Genomic DNA, 21,924 nt, shown 5'->3' on the forward strand with positions numbered 1-21,924 from the left:
TCACATCTGCAACTGACCCACGTAAAAGAGCACTGTTCAACTCACTTAGCTTTAGTGCTGGACTTTTTGCATAATACAACCTTCTCACTAACTTCCTCATTTGAGTATGATGTACTGCCAGCATTCTGAAAAGGTGAAAAACACTTTCACAAACTTTCCTAGAAAGACAAGCCAGAGAATGACCTTGCAAATCAGTATGTTTTCTCACTCTGCAACGGTCTAGTCCTTACAACAGCTTAATCTTTTGTTTTACACTTTTTTTAGTATAGACTCGTAAAAAACGACATAATTTTTCAATAGATTCCTGTCGTACACTACAAACACTACTGCAATCCCAAGTGTACACAGGGTTTTTAGCACATCTCCCTAAAACTTCATCAGCTATCACTTCTTCTGCATTTCTTACAACCATTTTCTCTTTCTCCATTGGACAACCATCACTAACCCCATAACCTCTACCGCTGGTGTCAACTACATACAATAATTTTTCACTTAGTGAATAACTCTCTTCATTAAAAAAATGCTCTGAACTAGAACTGTGTTTCCATTTTCCCAAAAAAACATCACAATTTTTTTTTTATTAATAACTCTTTTCCTCCTACTTTTGGCCTTCATTACATATATTGGTTTATCTAGTGATCGAATTCTGTTTAACAGTAAAATAAACAGTTTCCTTTTTACTTCAAAAGCCTTTTCCACAATGCTTTCAATATGCTTCTTCTTTTTAGAAAATAAAGCTCTCTTTTTATATTTCTTCACATCTTTCAGCAAATTATGCACTACTCTCTTGTAAAATATTTTTTTGCGTAATTCCTTATACTGATTTTGTCTTCTTTTACCATACTTTATCTCCTTTGACTGAACATTTGCTTTTTTACTTTTCCTCTTATTCTGATTTTTTTTCTTGCTTAAAATAATTTCTGAAGTTGCAGCATTCTCTACATTCTGTTTGCTCCTATAAACATTTTTAATAAATTGCTTCGTGATCTTACCAGAATTTTTTTCCTTTTAGCCACATTATCTTGTTCATTCAATACTTGTGGTTGATGTTTCTTCAAATAATCCTCCTGTCTCTGTTCTTTTCGTTTTCTTTTTTTTTCTGGCATAATTTCTCGATTTTAACGATGAAAAACAGTATCTGCAAAAAAGATTCACAAATAAATGTATATTACTAACTTTCAAATTTACAGTATTCCATTACTGTACAAACACATTTTATATAAAAACAGACTAAGAAACTATAGCCCTGAACCACAAGTGTGACGATGATTAAAACACTACATACATAGTGCATACTACTTTGAAGCAGTTCATGCCCTAAAGCCTACCTCACTAAAAGACTACATGCTAAGTGACTGAATGGTTACACTACTAAAAGGAGACACAATGGGTGAGTAACAGGGTGTTTGCTAGAAGTATATGAATACTAACTGGGGAATTGAAGGTGCGAAAGACAACTGTGTAGCTGATTAGAGAACTGAATGCATACTGGATAGGCATTTAAAGCAGTCCATGTGCTAAGGCCCGGCTCACTGCATGAGTACTTGGGTACTGACTGAATGATTAGACTACAGCAAGGAGACTGCCTAGGCTTTTCACACAGGGAATGGATTAGTACTTGGTACTGAATGGGTCACTAGAAGAGTGCAAAGGGAGTGACCGGATGTTTGCTGGACTATATGGATACTGACTAGGGAATTGAAAGTGTAAAAGACAAGTCTGTAGGTGGTTAGAAGACTGCATGCATAGTGCATAGGGGTTTGAAGCAGTCCATGTGCTAAGGCCTGGCTCAGTGCATGAATACTTAGACAGTGACTGAATCATTAGAGTACTGTAAAGAGAGTGTCTTAGTGAATTTATAAGTGTTTGGGTTTTGGCACAGTGAATGGATTACTACATGGTGCAGAATGGGTCACTAGAAGACTGCAAAGGGACTGACAGGGTGTTTCCTAGAAGTGTATGGATACTGACTAGGGAATTGAAGGTGTGAAAACAACTGTGTAGGTGGTTAGAGAACTACATGCATACTGCATAGACATTTGGAGCAGTCTATTTGGTAATGAATGGTTCACAACATAAGTACTTAGAAATTGACTAAATCATCAGACTACTTCTAGGACAGTGCCTGGGTAAAAAATTAAAATTTTCAGCTCTGGTGCAGTGAAGACAATACTACATGGTACTGCACTTTAGTGCCAAAACATGACTCATTTTATCAATGCATAAGCAAACATTGGCTTCTAATGCTACTAAAACTTGACAACATGACAGGTTTTAAAAAAGTTATCTGTCACCAAATACACAATGTTACCAAATGCTTCTCTCACAGTGGTTCCCAAATGCTCACAGACTCAGTGTGATTCTAGACAACAACCACTATACCTAGGAGTTTACAAAAAATCATTCACTACTGTGGAAGTGGTAAGGGAACTGTACACAATCTACATATTTCACGACTACACTTTAGTGTCAATGCCTGACTCATTTAATCAACGCATAAGCAATGACTGGCTTCTAATGCTACTAAAACTTGACAACATGACAGGATTTAAAATAGTTATCTGTCTGCAAATAAGCAATGTTACCATATGCTTCTTTCACATTGGTTCCCAAATGCACACAGGCTCACAGTGTGATTCTAGACAACAACCACTATCCCTACGAGTTTACCAAACCTTATTTACTACTATGGAAGTGGTAAGAGAACTGCACACAATGTGAATATTTCAAAAGTGCACTTTTGTATCATTGCCTGACTCATTTAATCAACGCATAAGCAAACACTGGCTTCTCATGCTACTAAAACTTGACAACATGACAGGTTTTAAAAGAGTTATCTGTCAGCAAATACAAGATATTACTAAATGCTTCTCTCACAGTGGTTCCCAAATGCACACAGGCTCTCTGTGTGATTCTAGACAAACAACACTATCCCTTGCACTATACCAAAACCCATTTCTTCATCTACAAGGAGTACTACATTTTACTGCAGAAACATAACTCATTTCACAAATTCATAAACAATGACTGGTTTCTAATTCTACCAAAATATAATAGTTATCTGTCTACAAACACATGAAAAAAACAAATCCTTATCAAAATGGTTTCTACATGCACACACACTGTCAATAAGATTGTAGAGAAAAAAATGTACTCCCTACACTTTAGCAGAGGAAATACATTAGTCTGATTAAAATAAAAATAGTCTATATATATCCCCTCACAATTAAATAACTCATCTTTCAAGTTATTTTGTAGATTAAGAAGTATATCAGTCACTCACCATATTTTCTTTTACAGAATCTCTGCACTGTGCACCTGTCAGCAGAACCAAAGAATGGCAAAGTTTCCCTCTCATTTTCCACACATATACATGTAAACATCAAATCATATTCCTTCCCACATACATTCAAAAGCAAACACACACTTCTATTGGTTAAACATTTCAACCCTTTCCAAATGACATAAACTTCAACCCTTCCCCCAATCTGCCTTCATAGAAACAGGTCATGGAACACTGTACTGAGCACACAGGCCACAAGTTCAGCACACACAATGTTGCTAATCAAAACAGCAAGTGTGCTTGACTTCTCAACATATCAGCTTATCATATATATCACGCACTTTTTGTTAACCAATAAGAATCATGCATTTAAAAAACAGAAACATGCACCCTACCTTTTCTCAGGAACTACTGAACAGATTCACACCATATATGCAAAAGGCACGAGTCCGAACTGAGGACTACCTCTTTGCCAAATTTGGTGTCATTACGTTCAGCGGTTCGGGCTGTAGCTGCGACAACAGATCCTATGGGAAATTGCATGGAGAAAACGTGTTTTGGGACCCCTCTTTTTTCTCGGCCCCCGCTTGACGGATCACCGTAAAACTTCCAGGGTAGGAGCGGAGCGGAGCTGGCCAAAAGTTTTGAAAATTTTGCGAGGATTCGTCAACCGGCGCCAACGGTACTCCCAATAGAATGTTGCGGATTTCCTATGGAAAATAGGTCCTAACTATAACTATCTACTGGCGATCGCCAGTAGATAATATATATATATATATACATATATATATATATATATATATATATATATATACTGGCGGTCGCCAGTAGATAGTTATAGTTAGGACCGTGTATCCACAGGAAATCTGAAAATTCTATTTTGAATTACTTTGGCGCCGGTTGACGAATCCTCGCGAATTTTTCAAAATAGGTGGGGCGATCCGCTCCGCTCCTACCCTGAAAGTCTCGGGGTGATTAGTCAAGTGCGGACCGAGAAAAAAGGGGGGTCCCAAAACACGTTTTCCCCATTCATTTTTCCATAGGGACCTTTAGTCCAAGGTACAGCCCGAACGGCTGAACAGAATTATTTGAAATTTGGCAAAGAGAAAGTCCTCAGGTCAGGGATGTGCCTTTTGAATATCTAGAGTCAATCTGTTCAGTAGTTCCTGAGAAAATTTCAGTTAAAAGTACATATATATCTATAGGCGCGCACCGTGCGCGTACGGTAAGCATACCGTACGCGCACGCTGAAGTGCGCGAGCGTAATTCTGATTGGTGGTTACATGACAGTAAACATTCCAGTCGGTCGAAATCAGGAAGTGTCGGCCGCCATTTTGTCTCTTGCAGTCTGAGGCAGTGAATAACAAAAGTGGAGAATGTGAAAAGGGGGCAGGGTGGACAGTTCCTGACCCCCTAGGTTTTGTCAGGGGATCACTGAAGGACCCCCAAGGATGAAAAAAACATTTTTTTTTTCGAAAAAGCGCGGGGTGCGCGCACTGTGCGCGCACGGCACAGACAATGCATCGTGGGTGCTTGGTGCGCGAAGCGCACCGAGCGCCCACAGCACGCGCACGGTGAAGAACCTGAAAAAAAAATATTAATAAATACATAACTTAGCATTTAAAAAACCTTTCAAATTCACTTAAGAAACCATAGGTCTCACACATGTTATAGTTAGCTGGACATTTCCCTCGGAAAAAAACAATGAAATTCCCCCGTTATAGTTAGTGCAGTCAACTATAACTCACACGACCGCAATCCTCTGCTGATGACGTCAGATAATACATCACTGATTAAATATGTGTCTTTCTGAAAAATAAATATTTGTAATATATGTATAGCTAAAGATTAATGGAAGAAGACATGGGTACATAAGTGTCTAAATACAGTGATGTAATATCTGACATCATCAGCAGAGGATTGCGGTCGCGTGAGTTATAGTTGCCTGCACTAACTATAACGGGGGAATTTCATTGTTTTTTTATGAGGGAAATGTCCAGCTAACTATAACATGTGTGAAACCTATGATTTCTTAAGTGAATTTGCAAGGTTTTTTAAATGCTCATTCCTAACTATAACGTGTGTGAAACCTATGGCTTTTTAAGTGAATATATATATATATATATATTACCTACTGGCGGTCGCCAGTAGGTAGTTATAGTTAGGACCCCTTTTCCATAGGAAAACCTCAACATTCTATTTTGAATAACTTTGGCGCCGGTCGACGAATCCTCGCGAATTTCTCAAAATAGGTGGGGCGCTACGCTCCGCTCCTACCCTGAAAGTCTCGGGGGGATTCGTCAAGCGGGGGCTGAGATAAAAGGGGGGTCCCAAAACGCGTTTTTCCCATGCATTTTTCCATAGGACCTTTAGAACGAGCTACAGCCCGAACGGCTGAACAGAATTACTAGAAATTTGGCAGAGAGGTAGTCCTCAGGTCAAGGAAGTGCCTTTTGTAGGTTTGGTGTAAATCTGTTCAGTAGATCCTGAGAAAATAGCCTTTAAATCAATATATATATCTGTGGAAGCTTACGGTGCGCTTACCGTGCGCTTACCGTAAGCTTACCGTACGCGCACGCCGGCGTGCGCGAGCGCGATTCTGATTGGCTGTTAGATCTTAGTAAACATTCGAATCGGTCGAAACCAGGAAGCGGCGGCCGCCATTTTCTCTCTTGAACTGTCAGGGGGGTGAATAAAAAAGGTGGATAATGTGAAAAGGGGGCAGGCTCGACAGTTCCTGACCCCCTAGCCTTGGTCAGGGGGTCCCAGAAGGACCCTCAAGGGCAAAAATTAAAAAAAATTATTTTTCGAAAAATCGCCGTATGCGCGTAGCGTACGCGCACGGCGACCTGCGAAATTACCCGTACCGTGCGCGCACGGAAAAAAATTTTTTGCGAAAAGGGAAGCTTAAATAAAAATAAAAAAAATTGTGAGGTAAGGTTGGCTCTTATAAGAGCCGTTGGGTTCATACAGGGATGGAGGAAAGAAAGAATGGGAGTATTATGAGCGTCTACAAACATGCTGGTCTATCTTATTGTTAATAAGGGGAAGACTGACCTCCCCAAAAACAATAAGACCACCACATTTTGTACACCTCATTTCAACACTCGCAAATCGAGGGTTGATGTCCAAAGGAAAAGAAGAAGGTGATGCTCCAACAACAGAGGAAGGGCTCAGCTGAGCTGCCGATGATGTACTCGGCTGAGCATCTGAGGCTGGGCTCTGGTGACTTACTGAAGAGTTTTCTCCAGTATGTCGAGCAAAGGTCCTTGGGTGTTTGTCCTGAAGGTGTCTCGTCATAGAGTGATTTCCAAAGGAATATTTCCTACTTGGATTTCCTCTTGATAAAACACGATCACAAAGTATGCAAGTGACCTTTGGAGCATTGACCTTTTTCTCCCCCTCTGGAAAAGTGAAATACTCCCATACAAAAGAAGTCTTTTGTTTCCTCCTTCTCTGGATCATGGTGGTGCTGCTGGCCTCACTCTCAGAAGAGCTCTGCTGTTCTGCCATTGTATCCCAATGTCAATCCAGCTCCTGCTCCTAGAGAATCACAAGCAGAAATGAGGGGAATGGGTGTGGTGTGGGAAGAATCTGGAACTGAAAGTAGTATCAACCAATGAAAAGTGTTCTTTCAAGCAGTAAAGAGGGGAATGGGTGTGGTGTGGGAAGTTTCTGGAAGTGAAAGTAATTTCAACCAATAAAAAGTGTTCTTTGTAAGTCACATGACCTACCGTGCGCGCACGTGACGCTTACGGTGCGCTTACGCAGCGCTTACGTCACTTTCGCGCATGCGCATTACACGCCCCTGCGTAACCGCGACGTTGCTTCCGGGTGTACGCGTACGGCACGCACGTATCACGTATCGCGCATGCGCATTACACGCCCCTGCGTAACCGCGACGTTGCTTCCGGGTATACGCGTACGGCACGCACGTATCACGTAGGCGCGCTGCACTAATTACGTCCAGAGCGCGTAGCGTCAGCTTACCGTACGCGTATTTTATAAGCGCGTAGCGTCAGCTTACCGTACGCGCACGGAAAAAAATGCATAAAAAAAAAACCTTTCGATAATGCAGGATATAGTACATAAATTATTAAAAAAAGGCTTACAAAAAATGAAAAAAAAAAAAATTGCATTAAATTAAAATAAAAATATAAAAACGAAAAAAAAAACCACTATCCACATTGACCCCACCCCCTGTGCTTTTGGTGGCGTTAAGTGGGCGCGCACGCCACGAATGGCGTAAAGTAACTTAGCATTTAAAAAACCGTACAAATTCACTGAAAAAACCATAGGTTTCACACACGTTATAGTTAGGAATTAGCATTTAAAAAACCTTGCAAATTCACTGAAAAAACCATAGGTTTCACACATGTTATAGTTAGCGGAAATTTTACTGATAAAAAACCAGTGAAATTCCCCCGTTATAGTTAGTGCAGGCAACTATAACTCACGCGACCGCAATCTTCTGCTGATGACATATGTGTCTTTATGAAAAAAAAATATTTGTAATATATGTATAGCTAAAAATGTATGGAAGAAGACATGGGCAAATAAGTGTCTAAATACAGTATTAGCATCAGCAGAGGATTGCGGTCGCGTGAGTTATAGTTGCCTGCACTAACTATAACGGGGGAATTTCACTGGTTTTTTATCAGTAAAATTTCCGCTAACTATAACATGTGTGAAAGCTATGGTTTTTTCAGTGAATATATATATATATATATATATATATGCAACACCATACACTTCTCCTCCAGGAAGTATACACGGACGCCAGGGATATTTGCAGTTATCAAATTGGTTTAATGGACTGCACAAACAACGCGTTTCAGCTTTCGCCTTGTTCACGTTACAATGACGTTTTTTTTGTATAAAGTTAAATACTGTTCCTGTGCACAGAAATAAACAAAATAAACAACAGACTCTTAGCACCAGAGAATGTGTAGAGTTGCAAATTGGTAAACTTGGCGGCCATCTTAGCCTAGTGCAGAAGATCAAACAAAGGGTATCAGTTACCCAGTAGCATTTCCAAAATAACACTTCATGTTTAAAAAGTAATACTCAAATTTTGTAAATAAACATATCCACTACCGATTTACAACGTGATTGAGAACGCAATGTCATGTAATATAACATAAAGACGTATATTCAGCCCTAGTGGGCGTGCTTTCATAAATGATTTATAATGAAATGTAAACAATCACTAAATTAAATAATTTCGTAAAGGATATGCAAACAATCACGCCCCAGTGGGCATACTGAAAGAGTAAATTGATGCTTGAGATATACATCGAAGTTCTGCAGTACCACAGCATAATTCAATATCATTCTCTGAAAACGAAAAATAAAAGTTTTAGTACATTACAAAAGGAAAAAACACAGTAAATACATGATCGCAATTCCATATTCTATTTGTGTAAGTGTACCGAAAGTTCTTCACTGGAATTCAATCCTCTAGGGAACATTGTATCGAAATCTACGATGTATCTAGATTCCAATTGTCTCAGATGGAGCAATTTATTGCCCCCACGTACAGTGTCAGTCACAGCATCAATCACCACCATTTTTAACAACGCTTCATTCTGTGCATGTTGTTCAAAAAAGTGTCGGGCAACAGGAGGAACAAACAGGCAAAACAGAGGAGGAAGAAAAGATGCAGGAAGCCCGATGGGAATGACGACAAGGGGCAAGAAAGTTCAACTATGACTGTCATCAACCTCTCAAGACGTTCTTTATCTGAAGATGAGAGAGACCTCCTTGGCCTAGGTTTGTCCTTCTGTCCTACCTCTAATTTTAATTATGTTCAAGCACGAATTGATTTGTTTTACTTCTCACGCAAGTTAAAATTGAAAAAATGGTTCGAAACAAAACATAACAAAACTGTGTCAACACCTGTCAGTATGCCCCTGAGCAATCTTAATGTTGACGATATTGAGGTTCTGTATGCAATATCTAATATGGAAGAATATGTTTCTGACCAATGTTCCAATTTAGATGATTTTGCAATTGATATGAATGTCAACCCAGGTAGTCAATTCAAACCCAAATCTGTATTTTTGCCTAATATTGATTGTGATGCCATCGAAGTGTACATCGTAGATTTCGATACAATGTTCCCTAGAGGATTGAATTCCAGTGAAGAACTTTCGGTACACTTACACAAATAGAATATGGAATTGCGATCATGTATTTACTGTGTTTTTTCCTTTTGTAATGTACTAAAACTTTTATTTTTCGTTTTCAGAGAATGATATTGAATTATGCTGTGGTACTGCAGAACTTCGATGTATATCTCAAGCATCAATTTACTCTTTCAGTATGCCCACTGGGGCGTGATTGTTTGCATATCCTTTACGAAATTATTTAATTTAGTGATTGTTTACATTTCATTATAAATCATTTATGAAAGCACGCCCACTAGGGCTGAATATACGTCTTTATGTTATATAACATGACATTGCGTTCTCAATCACGTTGTAAATCGGTAGTGGATATGTTTATTTACAAAATTTGAGTATTACTTTTTAAACATGAAGTGTTATTTTGGAAATGCTACTGGGTAACTGATACCCTTTGTTTGATCTTCTGCACTAGGCTAAGATGGCCGCCAAGTTTACCAATTTGCCACTCTACACATTCTCTGGTGCTAAGAGTCTGTTGTTTATTTTGTTTATTTCTGTGCACAGGAACTGTATTTAACTTTATACAAAAAAAACGTCATTGTAACGTGAACAAGGCGAAAGCTGAAACGCGTTGTTTGTGCAGTCCATTAAACCAATTTGATAACTGCAAATATCCCTGGCGTCCGTGTATACTTCCTGGAGGAGAAGTGTATGGTGTTGCATAATTGGGGTTGCCGATTACCCCCACACGGACCGCCCAGCAGACAGCCTTCGTCTTTATCGGGACGGGTTTTTTGATATATATATATATATATATATATTTGCTACAGTGTCTTAGATCTCAACCAGTTACATCCACTAATGTTGTCGGTGTGTCGGTGTAAGTCAGCAGGTGCAAGTCTTGCAATATTATTTATCCAAGGCCTGTGTTCTCCAATGGGTTTGGAAAGATTCAAGAATTACTGCCCTCCAGGTTTTTCTTACAAGCGTATTTATTCGCTGCTACATGTTTCAACCAAAAACGAAACAAACAAATAAATTAATAAATTATATATGTATATATGGTATGTGATCAAGGGCTCCTGAGGCCCGAAACGCGTCGTGCGTGGGTTGTAATGCGAAAATAAACATCTTGTCATAAGTTCAGCGGGGTCTGAGTCTCCTTCTTCGCCGCCGCCGCAAGGAGGTTGGAAGTAGCGGGAGTTGGAACTCTTCTATATATATATATATATATATACACACACACACATATGTAATAAAGTACTCCTCGTTGTACATTATAAGTATATTGCAAGATTGTAAGTCACTGAGGAGCTCCATGACTATATAGAGGAACGAGGCAGAAGGCAGAGTTTCTTTATAAGGTTATGGAACTCTGAAGTGACTTGCAAAATTCTTATCATATACGGCAGGGGGTACTTTATTCTGTAAAATTCATGGTCACACTATATATTTTCCCACAAACCACTTAAATCCTTGGTGCATAGCTCTTTGATATAAAAGAGAAAACATGTTTGTAAACATGAAGAATAAAAATAAAATCTCTAGGGCCAAATTAATCACATCAAAAAAGCTGGTAGATATTTTTTTACAAAAAGATATTAGACCCAGTTTGAAAAACATCAGTTTTCAAAAAAAGAAATTTCATAGTAGAAACATGCGGAAAGATTCAAACTTTTCTATAATTACCTAAGGAATGCAAAAAATAAACATGCTGCCATAAATATATAATTTCTGTTTGTCACTTGTTATGTCAGAACTCAACCGTAAAAAGTTATTACAGTTGGGTTCTAACAAAATTTCTTTGTAATAGGTGAATGGGCGTGTCAGAAGTCACATATTAAAAATAAATCAGAGATGGGTTTTTACACAGGGCTTGTAGAAACCCATGTATACTATACATTTATATCTAAATGATTTGAAAATGTAATGATTTTTTGGAAATAGGTTGGTTCTTAGGAAAGCCTCTTTTAATGGTCCCCTGTTAGGATTTGAGTAGATAGAACAAGACGTCCACTTTTTTTTAGGTTAGATGATTACTTTGGTATCAATCTTTATGATTTGGCATATTATGGTGACAAAATATTATTTTGGTATAAACTGATATGACATGCAGTATATTAGAGTATAAATGCCCACTTGGGATTCATTTTTTGAAGACTTTTTAATATATATTTTTAATGTATTTATGTGCACCATTGTACAATGAAATGGAATGTATTGGACATTACATGCTTTGACTCCATCAAATTATTGTGATGGAATAGATCTGCAAGCTATACATGGAGGTCAGTAAGCCTATTTGGGCTGTATTATGCACAATTGTGAGCCTGATTATGTACTAGATGTTTTGCATTGCATAAGCCCACTTGGGCAGCATGCTTGTTTTATTTCCGCATTGTACAAATGTTTTCCAAAGAATGTACTGCAAATATCGGATGATGTGATCTGAGGATGGTGTTTATTTCTGTGCCAAACAATAGGTTTTGTTTCTATATTTATGAAGATGCAATGAGTATATATTGCAAGTAAAATGGAGCGCATGTCATGTGACCAAGGCCGCTTGTAATGACTGAAACATGTAATGGCTGAAACATGTAGCGGTGGAATGGCTGGGTAAATAAACTGATCTTAGAAGTAGACTGGTCTTCAATCCTTGCTTAGAATTTGTGAAATAATTGGTAGATAGATAGATAGATAGATAGATAGATAGATAGATAGATAGATAGATAGATAGATAGATAGATAGATAGATAGATAGATAGATGGATGGATGGATGGATGGATGGATGGATGGATGGATGGATGGATGGATGGATGGATGGATGGATGGATGGATGGATGGATGGATGGATGGATGGATGGATGGATGGATGGATGGATGGATGGATGGATGGATGGATGGATGGATGGATGGATGGATGGATGGATGGATGGATGGATGGATGGATGGATGGATGGATGGATGGATGGATGGATGGATGGATGGATGGATGGATGGATGGATGGATGGATGGATGGATGGATGGATGGATGGATGGATGGATGGATGGATGGATGGATGGATGGATGGATGGATGGATGGATGGATGGATGGATGGATGGATGGATGGATGGATAGATAGATAGATAGATATATAGACATATATAATTCAAAGCAAAATAGCTCTAAATTTCAAATAACTTGTATCTTAGTAATTTATTGAAGCAGGTTTACCTACAAACATACATTCCACTTATACAACCTTGTTAAGAGGAAAATAAACGTACACTTTTTCATTTATTCATGTTGTAAATTTAAGATATCATACAAATAGCTAAAAGGTCCAAGATGCATGGCTGTATCAGAATGTAAAACTGTTCAATTTGTGTTCCAAAAACAGACCACTTTAAGTTCAGGAAAGACCTAAAAAAATGTTCTTCCACATAGTTCTTCAATTCTATAAAATCTATGTCAGAAATCAGTGTAATATATTCATCTTTAAGAAATTCAATAAAATTATGTGAAATTAACTGTTCTTTTACTCTTACAAAGAAGCTGTTGACCTCCCCTTTCCTCCTTTTTGTGTCCCATTTATTTAATTAATTATCATCCAGAAGTGATATGTTAAAAGCATGCAATGTCTTCAAAAATATCAACAAATCAGTTTATTAATGACACCTTTAATTATTCCTTTTTTTTAACCAGAATCTGTCTTTTGGAGAAGTTTTCTCTCAAGCCTTAGTCTCATTTGGAATTTTGTGCTTGGGTGTATACCGCCTCTTTGAAGAGCCTAATCCATTCTTGAACAGGTAGCCTCACATTTTCCTTTCAATTGACCAATTCCATAAAGAATTAGTACATATGTATTGTCATTTATTTTACAGTATTAGATTATTTTTCATGATTTTTAAATCGTCTTTAAGTGCAAAATGAACAAGAACCTTTGCTTTCAAGTTACTGTACACATGCTCAACTAGATTTGCATTTTAATAAATGGATGGTATCAGTTTTTTCTTTTCTTTTCGGACCGGATCATGACTGTTTCTTAATTCAGTTTTTACCTTCCATAGTTTGCAAACAACTTTTAGACCAGCTTTTCCAAACAGTTCTTATTGCTGTACTCTCTAGATCTTTACTAAAAATGTTAGTCTTTCTAATCACTGTACTACAGGCTCAACTGTATCTGATTTCTAAGCTCATATCAATTAGAAAGTATGTAATAGAAGCAAGAAGAAAGCCAACTTGAGTTTATTCCAATTTAGAATTATATCGCTCCGTGTCATACAAAAATATTGTTGTGTCGTAGAATTATTTCTGCATGTGCCCAACTAGTCTTCCATAAATAGAAAAATAAACTAGAAAATATAACTTATTTGTACCATCCTCCATGCAGCTCCCACAGCAAATGTTTTGATCAACCCGGTGATTTGTTTGCAAATACATACTAACCATTTATTGATCAATACTGGGTGGTTTAGTTGATAATTGTTATTGACTTTCCAACTCCACCAGGCGGTACAACTTTTCTTTATGAAAGGCTCTACTCCAAAACATCGGTAGCCTCAATGGTTATGTGAAGAAACATATTTACAGTGTAAGTTTTTATGGCCAGCTAATTGCAGTTGTACTAGAAAATGAGGCAAATTGTCCAACTCACACATTGACTCACAAGCATCAATGGCTTAAAAATCATATCTTTGACTCCAAATATGTCTTAGGGCCTCATTATGAGTTTGGCAGTGCAGGAGCGGGGCAATTAATCACCGCCCCATTCCCACACAGCCAAACCAGAATGCTGCGCACCAGATTATGAAACAAATCATTGTCTGGCGAACGGGCAGCATTGTGGTCATGCAGCAAAGCAGTGAAAAGGCTCAATAAGCCTTTAATACTGTCCTGCCATAAGACAGCTACAGCGTGTTCAAGCACAGCATGGACTGTAAAGTCCATGATGTGCTGGAACTTGGGGGGAGCTTGCACACAGGGAGGCACAACATGTAACCCCCCTGCATGCACCTACCTACATAGGTCTATTGGGGGCACTGTAGGACTCCTTTGCGTACCCACTGCCAGCTTTTACATGGCAATACTGACTGTTATCTAAATCTGGCAGTCTGGAAACTCACAATATGCATGGTGGTGCAGCAGCCCCACTGCCATCATGTTCTGAACCCCTGACCACTGTGCCACCACCAGAGAATGCCATTCCCTGGTGGTTGCGGTGGTCAAATGGTGGTTCAACCGCCAACCTTATAATGCGGTGGTTGGACCACAGCTGCATTGGTGGCTGGACTGCCACTGCAGCACCCCCTTGAGTCTGGCGTTCCATGGACCGCCAGACTCGTAATAAGACCCTAACACTCCAGGCCATCTCATACATGACCAGGTGACAACAACTATCAATTGTATGTAATATTTCCACTGGCAAATTAATTATTAGATAAGGGGACCTTGGACATCCATTATCTAGGTTTTCTGATAAAAACTACTTTCTTTGAGTAACTGGTTTGATTGCCAGTGCTAAAGACTCATGGGAAATCTCAAGGCTTGCCAGTGAGCTAAAGTTGTTACCACCTGGTATCAATACATGCAATTAAAAAGTTTGACAAACACCATTTCATTTGAAAGAATATGGGACTGTAATTACCTTGCGCCTGATAAGGCTCTCGCCATTCTGCACCAAAAACAGTTGTTACGCTTCACCGAAATGTAACCCAAATAGTGAGCAACACCAAAATCAGAAATCAGAAGTAATTCCCTGCTATAGTATCACTAATGCTCAAATAATATTTTAAAATTAGGAGCGGGAGGGAAGAGTGAATCGGAGGTTGTAACTCAGCCTACTTGTATACAGTGTCACAATCAAGAGAGTGTCAACCTCGAGTCCTTTAGGATGTGCCCACTGAATATAGGGGAAATACCTTTTTCATGAAGGAACTCTCACTCACTGAATGTTATCCAGTAACATCCTTCATCATTGAGTTCTTCCCGATCCTTTGAGGGTTAAGGCAAGCTGCGACCTCTTTCCTTACAAGGAGCACTTTAAAAAAAAAAGGGTGTGGGATCTATATAAGGTAGTCTTTAAAATTGCCTAAACAGTGCCCAAGTCAGTATTTATTCATGGGTCCATCTGGCAAGGTTTAAAAAATTGGGGAAAAGGGTTAGCTACCTGTCACATCCATCCTCTTACTTTGAATTCAGGGAAAGAAAAGTAAACATCAACCTCCCTCAAAGGACAGCCTACAATTTTATCTGTCTATGAATGCACTGCAAATGTGACAAGATAAAAACAAAATTTAAAGGCCTGTTTACAGAAAGCAAGTTTGTGGGGGAATACAGTATACATGGTATGCTCTACGAAATGGACTCACTCAAGCTTGATTGCTTAAAGCAATTAAAGCCAGCAAATAGGAAGCACGAAAATGTGAGTTGTAAAGCAAATGGTAATCAATGGGCATAATGCATTCCCAGGGAATATTTCTGAATGTCCTTGAGATGTCTTCAGCAAACCAGATGTCTGCACTGTCTGGTAGGCTTCAACCTAAAAAGGAGCCTGAATGAGGCTATGCAACTATGTTCTTATGGGGAGAATGTACCTATCTTAAGAGACAAGAAGATTGCAAACAATATGATTAAAGGCTGCATGCCAAAGAGATATGTCCTGGATACATGAGCACAAGAGAGTGGGCCAAAAATTAAAATAACCCACACTTAGAACTAAAGCTCGGATGGCACCCAACAAGTGAAGCAAGTGAGCCCAATCCTCCCTATAAGAGTCTCTTTCATCTAACCATCTATCCATTTATGCTTTCACCCTTCCATCCACTATTTCACCTGTACATTCCGCAATCCATTCTTTCTTTCATCCAAAATTCAGTCTTTCCCTATTCCATCCATTCATTCAGTTTAGCATCCATGCATCCCTCTGACATCCATCCAACCATCCACCAGCCCATCCACTGCCATCCATCCATTCATTCACCCATCCCCACGTATATCAATTCACCATACACCCACCCACTCTGCCATCCATTCACGCATCCTTTCTCTCTCTCAGCCATCAAGCCTTGTACTCTGCCATCCGTTCACCTGTCCATCTAGCTATCCATTCACTCATCCATCCATCCTGCCATCCTTTCACCTGCCCAGCCACCTAGACATATACTAACTCTCTCATCTATCCATCCATCCCTTTAATCAGCCATCCTTTCTCCTGTTCATCCGTCTACCCATTCGCTCTTCCTTTCACCCTCTCATCCATCTACCTACTCAATCAACGACCCACGTATGTGCCCATGCACCCAGTCATACACCCAATCACCCACCCTTCCTTCCAATCTACCGTCCATTCAATATTCCTCCCAACTTTCCCATTTCTGTTTACACATCTTTAGTTCTTCATTGCTCCTGCTTGCTTTTCTTTTTAAGCTGCATTCCTTTATAGTGTTAATAGTGTTAATTATGAGCTTTTTGGCTGCCGAGTTGCAGACAGGAGAGGCCCAAAAAGAACCCCAACTACGCTGTAACTGTTAAAGGGGGGGATTAACAAAGCCTCTGCATTAGCATCTGAAGAATAGGCAGCATTTTATTAATTTTAGGTTTTTATTGCCTTAAATTTTTGTATTCAGAAACTGTTAGCTGGCATTTGGCAATGGGTCTAAAGTATGCATGCCTATGGCAATGGTGAAGACAAACTGACACATTTTTGGTTTATTTCTGCATGACAATCAATCAATGATTCTTTATTCAGCTAATAAAAGCCATAAAGGCACAGAGATGAAAACAATTGTACCAAAAGCAGCTATAAAAACAAAACATAAGAGGAGACCATGAATACATAGCAGGTACAATTTGCCCAAATACATTTATCAAGAACTGTATTTACAGAGAAGTAAAAATATAGCTCATTATTTAAAGAAAATACAAGCAACAATTTGGATTATAAAATTTATCAGACAAAGAGCAAGTTCGGGCTAGCTAAACAAAAAACATCTTCCTCCTGATTCTTATAACTCCTAACAAAAAACCTGTGACCCCAAAACAGACCATAGGCGAGGACAGCATCTGTAGGTATAATAACGCAGGCCTTACTTGAACAAAATAGCCTGATCTTAAGAGCGAATTAATTTTTTTTTTTCGCAGAGAGACAGAAAATTTGGAGAAGAAGGTAAAGTACAGAGCGTCCTGATCAGAGAAGTTGTCACATGGACATTGCTTTAGATCACTAAGCTTCACGAAGCCTTTTGGAAAGGCTAGTAACCAGTGCATAAAATTCAATTTGAATCTGGTTAGGAGAAAGCGGTGGTGAGCGTTATTGACAAGTGACAAGTAGGGGTACGCCTATGGGCTTGGGCTAAGTGTGATGTAATTTCTCACCGTGGGCTTAGCACTTTCTTTACCCTCCCTGTCCCCCTGCCAACTGGCCAGAAACAGATGCGTAGTGTTCCTGATGTCAATTGGACGTAAAGGTCTGGGATTAGTGTACAAGTTGGGACAACCTAGCCATCTCATCTGCTCCAAAATATACCTTAACCATGGGATACACAAAGCCCCCTCAAGTACAGTACAATGAGCTATAACAAGTTGATTCAGGGTGGAGACTGGGGAAGACCAAATCTTCAACCAGCGTACTAAGGACGCAACTGCAATGTAATCAGAACTGTATCCCATGACAAGCTCCTCATGCAGCGTAAAGGTGGGGGTGCATGGGGACAACGAGAAGCCTGCGCATACATTTATTTTCCACCACCTGCATGTCTCTCACGTCCTTATGCCCCCTCGCATCACAACCATAGGTGGCCATAGGGATACATTTGTCTATAAACATCTTTAAGAGTGCAAGTACAGGCTTTGCCTCTAGTCGTTTTGCAAAGCCTATGCTTGCCCCCACCTCCATCGCCAGGACGTTCTTTTTGTGTGCTCTTTGCGAAGCCCACGATCCACTATCGTCAAACCCCACACCTAAATGAGGAAAGGTTGGGACTTTAGTTAGTTCTACCCCCCTGCAGAAAAACTTACCCCTAACAGCCTTCTTAGTGCCGATTGTCAAGGTAAAGGATTTAGAAAAATTAGTTGCAAGGCCAAGCGAGTCCATAAAATCTATAAAAGCGTCTAGAAGGTTTTGGAGACCTATACCAGTCCTGGCAAGCAACACCGTGTCATCTGCGTACAGAAGTGCAGTAATGAGTTTGGAGCCAGCTCTCGGGATGTCTATTCTAGTTGCCGAGAGAACTTCCCTAGCTTATTGATTTAAAGCGTGAATAGCAGGGGAGCCAAAATACACCCCTATCTGACCCCTCTCTTGACATCCCAGGAAGCTGACACCCAACCATCCTCATTGTATCTCATCGCAGCCATGGTATTGATGTGGGCGAAGTGTAGAAAGGCCACCAGGTCTATGTCTAGACCAGCTCCACTAGAATTGACCATAGTTTGGATCTTTTAACACCATCGAACGCTAATGTTAGATCCATAAATGCCATGTGCAAAGATCCCTTCTTAGCTTTTGTGTATTTCCCCACCACCAAAAGTAGGTAAGTACATTGACCTAGCGTTCCTTTGCCCTGTCTAAAACCATACTGTAGGTCTTAGAATGAAGAACCGGGTTTTTAGAACCCAGCGGCGCCAGGGGCATGCCCAAAGTATTCGGGTTCACCTGTCTTAGAATACAGAGACACAGGATACTTCTTGGTGGCGTCAGAGATCGAATTTATTGGCTGCAGCCAGTAACAGAAGTCCTAGAAGTCATCACGGTATGAGTTCTCAGGAGACTGCTCAAATTTACAAAGCAAGTCATCCCTTTTTATGCCAGAAACATCACATTCCAGACAAACACCCATTATTTTACAAATTGTCCAATCGCATGTAACCACACCAAAAGTATTGCATGACGGTAAAACCCACTTTTCAGTTGTCCGGCCCATGATCAATCATCGAACAATCCAAACATTCTTCTTTAGACAAGCCGGACAGACCCATAATAAAGAGACCACAACCCATATCGTAAATGGACCATAAAAGAAGAAACAGAAACAGATAGAAGTAGGATGGGGCATGTTTGTGTGCAATAAAACTTTACGAGATCCCGTGCTTTGACCCTTAATCAAGATCAGCTAGCGGGCGGGAACGGGTTTGGCAGGGTCGGCTTCAGGCAACGAGGTCAGTTCACTCGAGTCATGTAGGAGTCAGCACAAACTCGAGCTAAGGTGAGCCTGACCAAAGAGCTTGTTTAACCACAGTCATCGGCCTATGTGAGGGCAACCACAAAATGGCTACCATGCGCAAAATGGAACCCAGGGTTCGGAACGAAAACCCTAAATACGCAGTGAATCCATTGGTGTAATGTGATGAAAACACACGTACTAGCTGAACTCACTAGTTACGGTTCGCTGTTACCAAAATCGTAACGGAACCATGATATTTATTACGCAGATTCAGATTTCACGGAACCTCAAGAAGACCTTGAAATTATCTAACCAGAAGGTCAGCCAGTCCAAGACCACTTTCTCCATAATTTTTGCAGCCGAGTGAAAGAGGGAAACCAGTCGATAACACGCTGGATTGTTTGTCAAACCCTTTTAAAAAATAAGTAAAATAATAGCCATTGGCAAGAAAGAGGGAAGGCCACAAAACCAGGCTGTATTAAACACTTGTGTCAGTATCCTGGCCCAAGTCAGAGGGTCTGCTTTATACACTTTCCCCCAGTCTGCAGCCAAGATAGCTTTGTGTACCTCTTCTATGTTAAAATGCAATGGTACACTATCTGTGCCGATGTCCCGCGGTAGATCAGACCCCCCTGCATCGTCACCACTGTACATCCCTTCAAAATGGAGGACCCATCTTTCAGCAGCTATAGTGCAATCTGTTGTGGAATTTGCTATATCTGAAAAAATGAGCTGTTGACCACTTCCAAGTACTTTGTGCTGTCTATGTATGAGCAGACATGCCTGACCGAGGGCCTCTCATGCCTGATCCCTAATGGTCTTCTTCCTCTGTTGGATTGCAAGTTTGTAGGCCTTCCTGCAAGATCTAACCACTGGCTCGTCCCTCCGGGTTTGCTTAAGGGCGTGCATTAAATTCCTCTGAGCCTTAGAACATGTACCATCAAACCACCTTATCTCCTTGGCACCTTTTGACATGGAATTAATATTTAAACTATGCTGAGTTAATTTATCAAAAGCATGTAAAACAGTTCTATCCTGTGATTCCATATACAGAGTAAGATCTCATCTGCACATTCTGCATACAGGCTATCAAGGTAAGTCTCTGATATCACCGTCGCCCATTTTAGCCTGCGCACTTGATCTTTTGTACTACTGACAGAATTTAGGATACTCCAACCCTCCTATCGCTATAGCTGGACCAAGAGACCTCAACTTGTGGACTGCAGAGGCTAAGGGTGCAGAGGTCATTAAGAAATCAATAGTACTAGAAAAACCCTGCCTATGAAAGTGGGGACAGGAGCATCCATTCCGTACTGTTCTAGACAAAGCAAATTGTTGATGGCAAGGAGCTCTTCTATAAGATGGCCTGATTCCATATTTTTAAAGAGGGCAGTCAGTGGTAGAGTATCCGCATGACCCATTACAGAAGTACAGTCCAAATGATAAAGATGTGTAAAATTATGACCTCATAATAAGAATGCTTCCTCTCGCCATATTCTTCGAGGAACCTCTCCAATGCTGCTAAGTGTTTGATGGCAGAATATCCGCAATAAGAATTGTAAAAACGTAATACAAACTAAGCCTGGGCAAAGCACTACGCTACGCTCGCGTAGTTTGCGAAGTTCGCGCTACTTCGCACTACGCGAATTGCACGTAGCACAGTGCGAACACGCGTAGCGTAGTGTTGCGTAGTGCTGCGGTCATTTTTTGCTTGCTCGCGGTCCTCAACGTCAAGTTGGCGACCGCGAGCAAGCAAAATGACATCCCTGCGAGACTTTTTCCTTGTTCGCGATCAGCATCATCAAGTTGGCGATCGCGAGCATGGAAAATAAACCTCCCGGTGAGATTCCCAACGCGAGGAGGTCAGGTTTCTTATTGCGAGTGGTCGCGTATGCTCGCGACCGCTCGTGGTGAGAAACTACCAGTTCGCGTTGAGAAAGCTGCCGCTCGAGTAAAAATCTACTCGAGCAGCAGAAAACTACAGCTCGCACTGTGCAAGATGCCATTTTCAATGATTGCACAGTGCCGGTTGCTTGTCCGCACTGTGCAATCATTGAAAACGACATCTGGCACAGTGCGAACAAGGTACTATGCAGTTCGCGAAGTGCTACGCGTAGCTCGCGTAGTGCGAACTGCACTTTGCGTAGCTTCGCGAAGTGCTACTTCGCGAACTACGCCCAGGGTTAACAGGGGGGATGGTTAGTGAATGACAGCTCTACTGCTAACAGGTGAGGTGAATAACACTACAGTTTTCACGGTACAAGTTAGTTTAAGTGAGACCAGTAGAAGAAGGCCACCCTTAACTCTGCCCACTATGGATGGACGATGCAGATTTAAAAAAATGAGGTGAAACCATCCAGGAAAAAA

The 21,924-nt window shown here is 40.3% G+C and overlaps 1 protein-coding gene across 1 annotated transcript in view; it reads left to right on the top strand.

Annotated features, from left to right (window-relative positions):
• Positions 1-21,924, top strand: part of LOC146785455 (calcium-activated potassium channel subunit alpha-1-like) — a 1,319,298-nt gene that overhangs the window by 1,255,023 nt on the left and 42,351 nt on the right. The window contains exon 30 of the mRNA XM_085633050.1: positions 13,100-13,203. Coding sequence (XP_085489176.1) covers positions 13,100-13,203 — 104 coding nt within the window. The remainder of the gene's footprint in view (positions 1-13,099; positions 13,204-21,924) is intronic.

This window comes from Triturus cristatus, chromosome 11, assembly GCF_964204655.1.
Source record: "Triturus cristatus chromosome 11, aTriCri1.1, whole genome shotgun sequence".
NCBI classification, from domain to species: Eukaryota; Metazoa; Chordata; class Amphibia; order Caudata; family Salamandridae; genus Triturus; species Triturus cristatus.